General features: G+C 40.6%; 1 protein-coding gene across 1 annotated transcript in view; it reads right to left on the bottom strand.

Moving 5' to 3' along the window:
- Positions 1-7031: 7031 nt before the first annotated feature.
- Positions 7032-13488, bottom strand: part of LOC119412089 (serine incorporator 1-like) — a 125204-nt gene continuing 118747 nt past the window's right edge. Inside the window, exon 7 of the mRNA XM_037679065.1 lies at positions 7032-7167. Coding sequence (XP_037534993.1) covers positions 7032-7167 — 136 coding nt within the window. The remainder of the gene's footprint in view (positions 7168-13488) is intronic.

Below are 13488 nucleotides of genomic sequence, written 5' to 3'. Positions count from 1 at the left end.
GCATGCTTTATAAGTACAATAAATCATATTTCTTTGTCAAACATCGCAAAGAAACGTTACCTCATCAATAATTTTCGTGACTTTGAGGGTTACCCACAGCCAATCAGTGTTCGCCGCCGACAAACGCCTATTAAATACTGTTAGCCAATCAGTGTTCACCGCCCATAAACGCCTATTCGCCAGAAATGCCCACTTTTGGTCTGCAGAGACCCCCTTCTCTGAGCATGGGTAACTTCAGATACGCTGACTGGGTGTATTTGTAATATGTAGGAATAATCTCGCCTGTGTCTGACAGAAAAACAGGTGTGTGTATGCTGATACCTGCAGTTTGGAGTCCTGGGTCCTGGTCTCCTGGCACTAGTCAGGTGGAGTAACCCCCTCTCTGGCCTCTGCCCCCTGGATGCCCAAAACCACGTCCACCGCGTCGGTGTGGGCTTGGGTAAACGTTCTGTCCATTTTGTGGCTGCTGTTGGCCTGGGCCATGCTGCTGAAGCCTCGGGCCCTGTGGTATTGGCTGGTATGGCGGGCGACCTCTGCCACGCCACTGATTCCTTTTGTGTGGGCAATCTCTGATCCAATGGTCAAGTCCTCCACACAGATAGCAAAGACGAGGTCCAGCTGGGTCGTTCTGGTGTTGATAAGGCTGGACCGGTTGCTGTTGAGGTGTTGGTGGGTGAGGTAATTTAGCGGCAGCACTATTAAGTGTCATCTGTGTCGTTGCTTGTAGCAGTGTGAGCTGGGCCTCTTCAGTTTGTCTCTGTTTTTTCTTCTGGGTGAAGTTTTGGTCAGCTGTGTGCTGATCCCAGGCGTGCCTGAGAAGCTCATTCAGGCGGACACCAGTTTTCCACCCAATGTAGGTGGATTGAACAGCTTTGCGGACAGGTGGGAGAAGTCCAGTCATCAGAGATTGGCAGAAAATAATCTCAAAAGACGTTGCTTGAGGGGCTTCATCTGGTCTCTGAACAGTGTCTGTGATGGTGGTGAAGCTTGGGGTCTGAGGATATGCTGCAGTGATGTGTTCTGTGATCCTTTCCACGTGTGTGAAGAACTGTTGGTTGTCCTTGTGATCTGCCTGGACGTTGACAATTCGATGTCCATCACGTCAGCAGCTACAGCAGCTCCTCCTTGTGCCAGGCCAGGCAAGAGTTGGCTTGCCATCTCGATCAGGGTCGCCCTTGGCCATGTACGGTGCACCAGTTGAGGGTCAGTTGGTCCTCCAACCTCCAGCATCGGGTTTGTGAGCAGGTCTGCAGGGTCGTCCACTGCATCTGCAGCTTAGGGAAGGTCAGATGATGATCTGCGTTTTATTTTTTTCTTTAGGCCTTGCTGTTTAATGTCGTCAATTTCCTTTTTTATGGCTTCAGCCTTTTCTTCAAAGGCCTTAATTTTTCCCATTTGTCTTGTGACGACTTTAGTACTAGTTCCAACGACAGGACCTTTATTATCAGCTGGGGTCTTCAGCGAGGACACTGGTGAGGTTTCATAATTTTCTTCCTCTGAATCAGATGCTGGTGCACATCCTTGAAAATAATCATCATGGGCCAAGTGGGTTTTGGTGGTGGGAGCAGCTGAGCTTGACCTTTAATGGGTAGTTCTTGTGATTTTTCCTTCTTTTTCTTTGCCGTTACAGGTGGGGCGTACGATGGTGGGTCAGTGAAACCAGCCAGAGAGGGGTACAGCTGTGCCGTGGGAGACAGAGGTCCACAGGACTCCGGTTTATGTGAAGAAAAAGAGAGAGAGGAGAGAGACACGTTTAATTTGTCCTTTAACGATCTAGTTTCTTTTCCTGACTTAGCTTCTGGAGTATTTTGTGAATTTGTCATAGTCTCATTTTTTAGAGCCAATTTTTGGTCGCCTTTCCAACTTTTTTGAGTCATTTGGTACATTTTAGACGCTGTTTTTTGTGTTAGGGATTTGAACTGGTTTTTCCATAATTTAAAACGCTTGCTCATGATTGTGCATTGCAAAAAATATGTCCTGTGGTATTTTCTTCATATTACACATTTTTTGTTTTTGTTTTAACAACTGTTCTTCTAATTTTTGAATTTCTTTGGGGTCAAAAGAACCATTTTTTGGAAAATTAAATTTGGAATGCCACTGTTGAACAAAACTGAGACATGAATCTCCATGTATTCTGCGCATCCGGTCAGCTTCTGGACCGCAAGGAATGTAATCCTCTGTTTTACTATTTCCTGCTTACGTTTTATCGCTCAGTCTCTTTCTATTGAGACTTACCTGGATTTGGTTTCACAAATCTACCTCAGTTTTAAATGATTAAAACCTACTTTGTTACTATTTTATTTCTCAGTCCTTTTAGAGGGACCTACCTCGATTTTATACAAAATCTACCTCAGTTTTAAATGATTAAAACCTACTTTGTTATATATTAAAAAGTTTTTCAGTTTACCTTAAGTAGTTGTGTCTCAGCCAAAAGTTCTCAGTCTGTTTCGAATTCTGTCGAGGTCGAATCCTCCCGATGGAAGACCAGAACGTCCCCTCGCTCTCAAAGACTAGAAGAGGTTTAGAGGAAGAATCCTGCGATTCTTGGTGATCAATCCTCGTCCTGGGTCCACCGAGCGGACGGACCAGCGAAGAATCCTGTTCTTGACGCCAAATTGTGGAGTTTTATCAAACTTTGTTGTTCAATAAAATTTAGTAGACTGAGAACTTAGTTTAAAAAACACGTAACAAGGTTTATTTCTCTTCTGCAGAAGGAGAGAACACATGGAATGAAAACGCAGCCCAAGAATTCTTGTGTGTTCTCTAAAAAACATGAGCAATGCAGCTTCATTTATACATCTTCACACGTAACAGATCTTGCTTTGACACAACAGGCGTTACCTCATTTGCAATCTTATCAGAGAAAAAACAGACAGTACGTTTGTGGTCAGTGACTGGTTCTGGAGCTGGGTTTGAGAAACGGAAGTTACAAAGCTTGACACACTGATGCTGAAGGGATTTAGCTGATAAGCTTTAACAGAGTGTGATATAAAGTAAATGACTAATAAGTGTGATGATAAACTTGACGAACAAAATAAACTGGTATCAATGTTTTCATTTCCACAAAGTACTAATCCTTTCTGAGTCTCAGAGCTAAAACTGCAGGCAAACACTTTAATTATCAATTTAAAGTAAACTGTAATTTGTGTAAACATATTAAACTTTTATATTAATAACCCAGAAAATATCAACAAAACCCAAAGCAATTCTAATAAAGTTTTATTTACAGTATATATCAAGTGGAGCATTAAGGCCAGCCATAATGCTCTGCTTGTGAAAGTAAATCTGTTGGACCTCATCTTGACACTCAGACAATAATTGTGAGTGCCACAATGCCGAACAGGACAAGTGGGGAAAAAAAAGGAAGGTCCGTGATCTTGGTGCCATTTTAAAGGTTATGTTAGGATGAGTTAAATGAGCTCTACCTCGTCGCTGCCACTTACTCCTACAAGCTGCAACAGGTCATAGAGTGAGCAACTTGCACCCCAATGACTTAACATTGAAAATGTCTGTGACCTCTGTACCTGCTGTTGTGCACTTACAAGCCTCAAGCTCTGCAGGTCCCATCATATGCATATTCTTAAGACACCCTTAAGGCTTAAAGAGTTTTCTTTTTAAGCAAGCCTATTCTGCCTCCACATGATTGTATCATTGATTTTAGTTGTTTGTATCATTGATTTTAGTTGATTTTATCACAGATTTTAGTTGATTGTATCATTGATTTTAGTTGATTTTATCACAGATTTTAGTTGATTTTATCACAGATTTTAGTTGATTGTATCATTGATTTTAGTTGATTTTATCACAGATTTTAGTTGATTTTATCATTGATTTTAGTTGATTTTATCACAGATTTTAGTTGATTTTATCATTGATTTTAGTTGCACTCTGTAGCACTTTGAGATTTTTGTTAATGAAAAGTGCGGTACAAATTAAATTCATTATTATTATTATTACCCTATAAATTTAAAACAGCCCGCTTCTTTCTAACTGACATTATAAGTCTTTCAAGTTGAAACCTGATTTGTTTGTTGGCTGTTCCCAGAGCATGTTTGCCCTTCCTGATTTGCTTAGCAACATCTAAGGCAGGTGATCTTGGTACCATTGGAAAGGTAACATTAAGACAGTTTGACTAAGCTCTCCCTCATCTCTGTCACATTCTCCTACGATCTAAGGTTTGAGCAATTTATACCACCTATGGTTAACATTGAAAATGTCTGCGACCGCTGTACATGCTGTAAGCATGTACATGCCTGAAACTGCAGTCACCTTCAGATGCTTAAGACACCCTGTAAATTTGAAGCAGCCAGATTCTTCCTGACAGAAATTACAAGGCAATGAATTTGAAGCCTGTCTTGTTTTTTGGCTGTGCAGAGTGTGTTTGCCTTTGCTCCTTCGCGTAGGAAGGTCTGAGCCAGCTGATCTTGGTACCAATGAGAAGGTCAAATTAGGACAACTCTACTAAGCTCTCACTCATCTTTATCATGTTCTCCTGCGAGCTGCAAAAGGTCACAGAGTGAGCAACTCATGCCCCAATGATTTAACATTGAAAATGTCCGTGATCGGTTTACCTGCTGTTGTGCACGTACCAACCTGAAGTTCTGTAGGCACCATAATATGTAGATGCTTAACTCACCCAGAAAATTTGAAGCAGCCTGCTTCTTTCTTTAGAATAGATTTAAACTTTTATCATTTGTTTTCAAAGCTCTGAATGACCTCGCTGCTCCTTATAGAACAGAGTTGTTCAGCTCCAGGTCTCTGAGGTCCGACAGCTCCTACTCTCTGTTCCCAGCACAGAATATAAACTCTGGGGGACCGTGGCTTTTCTGCAGCCGCACCTCGACTCTGGAATAAGCTCCCACTTGATCTACGTCAGATTACTGAACTGGGCCCTTTTAAATCGAAGCTTAAGACTTTTTTATTCCAACAGGCTTTTAGTACTTAAATATGTTTTGAAGCCTGTCTTTAATTTTGTATGCTCAAAATTTGTCCTTCCTCTGTTGTGTAAGAAATTCTGATGCAGTTGATCTTGGTACCATTGGGAAGGTCATGTTAAGACGAGCTGAACGAGCTCTTCCTCATCTCTGCCACATTTTCTTACAAGCCGCAAAAGGCCGTGGAATGACCCACTCGCGCCCCAATGATTTAACATTGAAAATGTCCGCGTCTGTTGTACCTGCTGTCATGCACATACAAGTCTGACACTCGGCAGTCATCTTCATATGTAGATGCTTAAGACACCCTGTAAATTTGAAGCAGCCAGATTCTTCCAGATTATTTTTTATAGGGCTTTTGAAGTTGAAGCCTGTCTTGTCTTTTGGCCTTGCAGAGGCTGTGTTTGGCCTTCCTCTATTGCATAGGAATGTCAGAGCCAGGTTATATTGGTATTATTGGAAAGGTTTGGACTAATGTCCGAATGAAGTGAAACGAAAAATGAAAAGTGACAGTAAAAATGCTAAAAGTAGAGAAACTGGGGCAAAAACCTGCAGGGATATTGAAATTACCACCCAACGTCAAAATTTCCTGAAACATATGCACCTGCAAAAACATGGAAATTGCAATCCATTGTCAAAAAGCAGAAAAAAACAATATCTTTATTACCAAGTAGAAAGCAGAAATATGTCACACACATTCATTCAATATATTAGACAGACTGTAGAACAGCATGTGCAACACATGTATAATCAAACATGTATATTGGAGATATAAAGATAGACAGCAATGGGCATGCACAAACCATCCATCCGTTATCTTTACCCACTTATTCCATTTTGGGTCACGGGGGTCGCTGGTGCCCATGTCCAGCAATCACTGTGCGAAGGGCGGGGGACACCCTGGACGGGTCTCCAGTCCATCACAGGGACACATAGAGACAAACGAGAAAAACAACCATTCACTCTCTCATGCACACCTAGGGACAATTTAGAGTTACCAATCAGCCTAACATGCATGTTTTTGGTCTGTGGGAGGAAACCGGAGCACCTGGAGAAAACCCACGCATGCACGGAGAGAACATGCAAACTCCACCCAGAAAGGCCCCTGGACCGGGGTTTGAACCAGGGACCTGCTCGCTGAGAGGCAGCAGCTCTACCAGTTGTGCCACCGTGCTGCCCCATGCACAACCACCTACTTCATATACTGTATATGACACAGCGCCACCAGAGGTGAACCAGAGCACTACACTGCCTCAACCCGCTTGTTGTCACAGGCAATGCATAAATTCCACGATTTTGACCACTGAAGTGTTGAAATAATTCAGAAAACACTTTTATAAAACAGTCAAGTGGTCAAATGTATTTTCTCTTTTCACTGTCAGTATTTTACTTGTCATGATGACAGGTGAGGCACTGCCTCACTTACCTCCTCTGACTGCATGTCACTGATGCTTTTTGACTTTTGCTCCTTTTAGTATCTAGTTATAAATTTGCTACATTAACGTTTTAAAGTTTTTAGCTACTGTCTTCCTTTTTTCTTACTCTCACCAAGATTTTAGCTACAGTTTTGCTCATTTTAGCTTTTAGCTGTAGTTTTGCAATGTTAATTTTTAGCTATGAGTTGGCAAATTTTAGCGTTTAGAAACAGATATGGTAATTTTAGCTTTTAGCTATGGGTTTCTACATTTAGCTTATAGCCATTCTTTGCTAAATTTAGCTCTTGTTGCTATGGTGGTGCAAATTTTAGCTTTAAACTTTCATTTTTTTCATATATTTATTCATAGCAATTCATTTTTTGCCTTTTCTACAATTTTCAGAAAAAATATTAAGCTGTATTTTTGCAGAAACTTCACATTTCTTTAGTTTAAACAGCTGCTAATGGATTTGTTTCTGGATCCATACCAGAATGTTTACATTTACACTTTCCCTTTGTGGCACTTTGATTTATTTTGCAAGTGATAAAAGAAACATTAAACTAACAGACCATCCATGTCTGATGATGATGCCTCCAACTGATCACAAAGGTTTTTCCTCTGTTCTTCCATCATTGCATGTCATATCTTCTAGCTGAGTCATGAAGCTGCAAAGGAAGAAGGATCAGCTGAAGTCCCGGTTTGTGAGGCTCATGGGTGCCACCAAGGTCCAGATGTAAAGGGCCAAGCATAACCAGCTAGAGGATATTTTCACCCACACAGCTGGCCACTTGCTGGTAATGGTGTAATCTGCATCAGGGCTGAAAAGTGAAACAAAAACAAGATAAAGTATTTGTTTACCTTAAAGATGAAATAATAAGGTAGAATAAACAAGCAATACAGCAAAGTCCCCTATCACTGAAGGATTTGAATAGTGAATGCATTTTGTTTTCGAGATTAACGTTTTCTGGACTGAAATTGAGAAAGAAATGTAAGTAAATCTTAAGCGCAGTGACAAATCCTGGTGAGTGAAAAGAGCAATTTTATCCACAACCAGGCGCAAAGACAGAAACAGGGGGTGTCCAGTGGTGGCCGTGGCCCTCATAGATTATCCTTCGACCACCCCAATTATTTCAAGAAACTATAGTTTTAGCAGAGGTGGAAAGAGTACTAAAATAACATACTCAAGTAGAAGTACAATTACTCTGTCGGCCTTCTCAATAACTTTTTGAGTAGGATGCTAATGGTTCAGAGTGGGAGCTCATAGTTTCCCTACATCCAAACATTCAGTAGATGTTCTGTGCAGTGAACATGTTGGTGAACGCACTGTTTAAACACTGATCACTGATGAAAATGTCTCAACAGCATCACAGACGTGAAGAGTTAAGAAATCATAATCAACAGCAGCTGTCAATCAATTTGTAGAGGAGATAACACACATTTTCAATATTATTTCACAATGAATTTATCTTTATCCTTTATCTTGCAGCAGTCCCAGCTGAATGCATGATGCTTAAAACTATGTTTTCTCTAACTCATGAAATCTGATCCACATCAAAAGTATCATATTGTAAATAAGTAGAGTAAGTAGAGTAATGTGTAGTAAAGTAGATGGTAATGTGAATTATTTGATCACTGGATGTGCAAACAGTATGTTTCTTAACGGTACTAGTGAGGAAGAAATAATGAAGGTAGTTGGACAATTTGCTGATAAAAGATCCAATGATTGTGAAGGAATGAATAAGTAATGTTTTGGAACCATTTACATATATCTGTAATTTATCATTTTCTAAAGGCATTTTCCCAGAAAGAATGAAAATAAAAAGGTGATTCCAATTTTTAAAAATGGTGAGAAAAGTTTATTTAGAAATTATAGACCTATATCGTTGTTGCCACAGTTTTCTAAAATTCTTGAAAGATTATTTGTGTCCAGGCTGGACAAATTTATAGATAAACATAATACTTTGAGTAATGAGCAATACGGTTTCAGATCTAACAATTCAACATGTCTGGCTCTGATGGGTTTAATGGAACAGGTTACTACAGCGATAGATGAGAAGCAACATTGTGTAAGTCTATTTGTTGATTTGAAAAAGGCTTTTGACACCATTGATCACACTATTCTGCTTGAAAAATTGAAACAATATGGTATTAGAGGTCTAGCCATACAGTGGACATCTAGCTATTTAAACAGAAGAAAACAGTTTGTTCAGATTGATGAGGTTAGATCTGGTTTGTGTAATGTGTCATGTGGAGTACCTCAAGGTTCAGTTCTTGGGCCTAAGCTGTTTATTTTGTATGTAAATGATTTAGTTAAGGTGTCTAGTATTCTCAAGTGTGTTTTATTTGCAGACGATACTACTTTCTTTTGTTCGGGTAAAGACTTAAATCAGATGTTTGAATTAATGAAGATTGAGTTTGTAAAAATTCATACTTGGTTTAAATTAAATAAATTATCACTTAATCTAGAAAAAACAATTATATGATATTTAGTAAAAAAAGCCATCTATAGATTTTCCTTTCGAAATTGATGGTGTTGTGATAGAAAGAGTGAATGAAGTAAAGTTTCTGGGAGTGATTATAGATGATACATTGACATGGAAAAAACATATTAATTTTGTAAGAACTAAAATTTCCAGGTCTATAGCAACGCTACATAAAGTACGAGAATGTCTGACTGATAAAGCATCGTGTCACTGTACAATACAATTGTTGTGCCACATTTGATTTATTGTGTTGCTCTCTGGGGTACAGCTTGTAAAACTGCAACCAAGTCTATTTTTATTTTACAAAAAAAGAGTTAGAAAAGTTGGGCAGCACGGTGGCGCAACTGGTAGAGCTGCTGCCTCTCACTGAGCAGGTCCTTGGTTCAAACCCCGGTCCAGGGGTCTTTCTGGGTGGAGTTTGCATGTTCTCTCCGTGCATGCGTGGGTTTTCTCCGGGTACTCCGGTTTCCTCCCACAGACCAAAAACATGCATGTTAGGCTGATTGGTAACTCTGAATTGTCCCTAGGTGTGAGTGAGAGCGTGAATGGTTGTTTGTCTCGTGTGTCTCTATGTGTCCCTGTGATGGACTGGAGACCCGTCCGGGGTGTACCCCGCCCCTCGCACAGTGATTGCTGGACATGGGCACCAGCGACCCCCGTGACCCAAAATGGAATAAACGGGTAAAGATAATGGATGGATGAGTTAGAAAAGTTATCGCAAAAAAGCATTATCGCCATCCTTCAAGTATTTTGTTTTATCAACTGAAAATTCTTAAGTTTTATGATTTGGTGGATTAAAATATTCTATTATTTATGTACAAGGCTCAGAACCAAAAGTTACCATCAAACATACAAGTGTATTTCGATAAAAGGAATAGTTGTTATAATTTAAAGGGAACGGATATTTTTGTAAAGATGAAATATAGAACAAGTTTTAAGGGTAGGTCTACTTCGATCAAGGGAATGAGTTTATGGAATGGTTTGGATAATGATATCAAAAAGGAGAATTCATTAGTTGTATTTAAAAAAAAGATTAAGAATGCATTGATGATGAAATATATTTAAGTTGGATAATGGTATGGAATTATAATGAATTGTGATAAGTTTTATGGTTGGTTGTTTTATGTATTGTTTGAATAGATCGTTTTGAATTGATATTGTTTAGAAGGGGCAGAAATGATAAGAATTAGTTCTTCTTCTGCTGCCTTTCATTTTATATGTATCTTATTTTATTTGTATGGAATAAGTCTTGTTTTAACTGAAATGAAATGAATGAATGAATAAATAAATAAATAAATAAATCTTGGCTTCGTTGCAGTCTCCCATCCTGAGCAAGCACAGTGGCAACAGTGGAAAGAAAAACTCCCTTTTAAAAGGAAGAAACCTCCAGCAGAACCAGCTCAGGACAAGAGACCATCTGCTTTGACCGGTTGGTTGAGAGGACAGGAAGGAGAGACAGACGAACACAGAATGGTAGGTCCAGGTATAGGTCCAGGTCCAGATATAGGTCCAGGTCCAGGTGTATCTGAAAGAGAAAAAATCACTAAAAATCACTATCTTTAGGCTCCTCAATGATAACTGTCAAAAACAAGCTTTCTCAATGACTTTAGAAAAAAAAATCTAAGTAAGATAAAACAATTAAGCAGTGGTCCGAACTTGTTGCGTTATTGGATGTAATGTTTGGTCACACAACCAGAAAGAAAAAGATCGAAAACGGACATTCATTTCATTGTTTTCTCTCCTGGAAACAATGCGACGGCGCTCATGTATCGGACCAAACAAAAAGGAGACGAATGGCTTGGATGTCAGCGGTGAGACGTCCTGATATAACTTCAAAAAGCGTTCAATACAAAAACAACTGGACTTTATTTGTAACAGAAGACGTTTCGCTCCTCATCCGAGGAGCTTTCTCAATTCAAAGAGCAGAGAGTGAGAGATTCAGGTTATAAGACTGAGCGAGATAAGACACACACACATATGTAGATTGGCAGTTCACACCTAAACACCTAAACAGTAGGTCTTTGTTCCTCTAATTCACAGACGAGGCCCCTCTGTTCCCATCAGGTGTGAAAACCGGCTGGGAATCTGTTTTAAAGTTGCATGATAGGTTTTTGAAAGTGGAAATCTGAGGCCTCCTCCTCTGTTAAGAGACGGCTTTTCTCTTTTTACATAAATTGCTTCCTTCACCCCCCTCTCAAACCATCTGTGTTCTCGGTCCAAAATGTGCACATTTTGGTCCTCAAAAGAGTGTCCCTTCTCTGTGAGGTGGAGGTGAACAGATGAATCTTGTCCTGACAAAGTAGCTTTCCTGTGTTGAGCCATGCGTCTGTGAAGAGGCTGTTTAGTTTCTCCAATGTAGAGGTCTGGACAGTCCTCGCTGCACTGGACCACAGACACTACACCACTCTGTTTGTGTATGGGTGTTTTGTCTTTAGGGAGGACCAGCTTCTGTCTGAGAGTCCTGCTGGGTTTGAAATGTACTGGGATCTTGTGTTTGTTGAAGATCCTTCTGAATTTCTCTGATACTCCAGCAGCATAAGGGATGACGATGTTTTTACGTCTGTTGTTCTCCTTTTTCTGTTTATTAGTGTGTTTTGTAGATTTCCTCTCTGACTTGACAAAAGCCCAGTTAGGATATCCACATGTTTGAAGAGCTTCTTGAATGTGTTTCAGTTCCTTTTCCTTCCCTTCTGTCTTCGTGGGGACGCATTCGGCCCGATGTTGTAAAGTTCTGATGACAGAGAGTTTGTGTTCCAGTGGATGGTGGGAGTCAAACAGAAGATACTGGTCTGTGTGGGTTGGTTTCCTGTAAACTTCAATGTTGAGGCTGTCCTCTCTCTCCATCTGAACCAAACAGTCCAAAAAAGGCAGCTTGTTGTCGTTTGCATCCTCTCTGGTGAACTTGATGTTGGTATCGACCGAGTTAATGTGTCTGGTGAACGCTTCTATTTCCTTGGCTTGGATTTTGACCCAGGTGTCATCCACATAACGGAACCAATGGCTTGGCTTTGTTCCCTCATAGGAGTGTAGGGCTCTCTGTTCCACTTCCTCCATGTAGAGATTGGCAACAATGGGTGACACTGGAGATCCCATGGCACAGCCGTGCTTCTGTCTGTAAAAACTGTCATTGAACTTGAAATAAGTGGTGGAGAGGCAGAGATCCAACAGGGTGCAGATCTGGTCTGGGGTGAAGTTGGTCCTGTTGATTAAGTCCTTGTCTTGTAGAAGTTGTTTTCTGACGGTTTCTACTGCTTCAGAGATGGGTATGCATGTGAAAAGAGAAGTCACATCATACGATACAAGGGTTTCTCCTGGGGTTAGTTTCAAGTGTTGAACTTTGTTAGCAAAATCAATGGAGTTCTTTATGTGATGAGGTGTGTTTCCAACAAGAGGAGCTAAAATACCAGCCAGATGTTTAGCAATATTGTATGTCACTGAGTTCATGCTGCTGACGATGGGTCTGAGTGGTGTTCCTTCTTTGTGTATTTTTGGAAGTCCATAAAGACAGGGAGTGGCTTCCCCTGGGTACAATCTATAATACAAAAATCGATTGATTGTTTTCTCCTTTTCAAGTTTTTGCAGGTAATCTGTGACTTTCTTTTTGTAGGCACTGGTTGGGTCCCTCTTCAGGGTCTCGTAGGTGTTACGGTCGCTCAGTAGTGTAGTTATTTTTTCCCGGTAATCAGAAGTGTTGAGGACTACTGTGCATCTTCCTTTATCAGCTGGTAAAATGGTGATGTTTTGGTCCTGGCTGAGTGATGTTACAGCTTTCCTTTCCTGTGGTGTGAGGTTTGAAGGAGGCGGTTTGGCACTGGAGAGGGTTGCTGATATTTCCATTCTGAGCTGTTCTGCCTCTCCTTCCGTCAAGTTGTTGTTCCTAATCGCGGATTCAGTGGCCGTGATTAGTTCCACAACAGGTATTTCTTGAGGGGAGATGGCAAAATTTAGTCCTTTTGCCAGCACATCTTTCTCAGGTTGTGTCAATGTCCTGTTAGACAAATTTCTAACCCACTGGTCCTGAAAATTAGTGTTGGCAACAACCTCCTGATCTTGACTGATGGTTTGTGATGAGAAAACCGCTCTCTGTTGTAATTTTAGAAACTTACTTTTTTGACGTTCCTTGCTCTTTTGATGTTGTGATAGCTGGGCCTTTTCAACAAAACAAGAAACTTCTTCCAACAGAGGAAATGGTAGCAGAGTAGACAGCTTCTGGAGGGTCTGATCCATTTTGAGTGAGAGAGCTTCAATGGTGAAATGTATCTGTCTTATTACACTTACACTTACACCACTGGTCTGGGTCTGGGTTCCTCCTTTTCACCTGTTGGCTGACTGGAGTCCTGTTTGGAAAGCAGAGAAGAAACCCAAACAGGACTCCAGTCAGCCATCAGGTGAAAAGGAGGAACCCAGACCAGTGGTCATTCCATATGTTGAGGGAGTATCAGAGAAACTGAGACGTTTATTTTCTAAATATAACGTCCCAGTGGCTTTTAAACCCCAAAATACATTACGGCAAAGACTGGTTCATCCCAAAGATCCAGTCCCCCGGCACAAACAGAGTAATATTGTGTATGCTGTTCAGTGTCAGGAGGGCTGTGATCAGTCTTACATCGGGGAAACTAAACAGCCACTGGCCAAAAGGATGGACCAGCACAGAAG

Source organism: Nematolebias whitei, chromosome 7 (genome assembly GCF_014905685.2).
Source record: "Nematolebias whitei isolate Nwh7 chromosome 7, NemWhi1, whole genome shotgun sequence".
Lineage (NCBI taxonomy): Eukaryota > Metazoa > Chordata > Actinopteri > Cyprinodontiformes > Rivulidae > Nematolebias > Nematolebias whitei.
The sequence above is the reverse complement of the archived record's forward strand: the minus strand, read 5'-3'. Positions and strand labels throughout refer to the sequence as shown.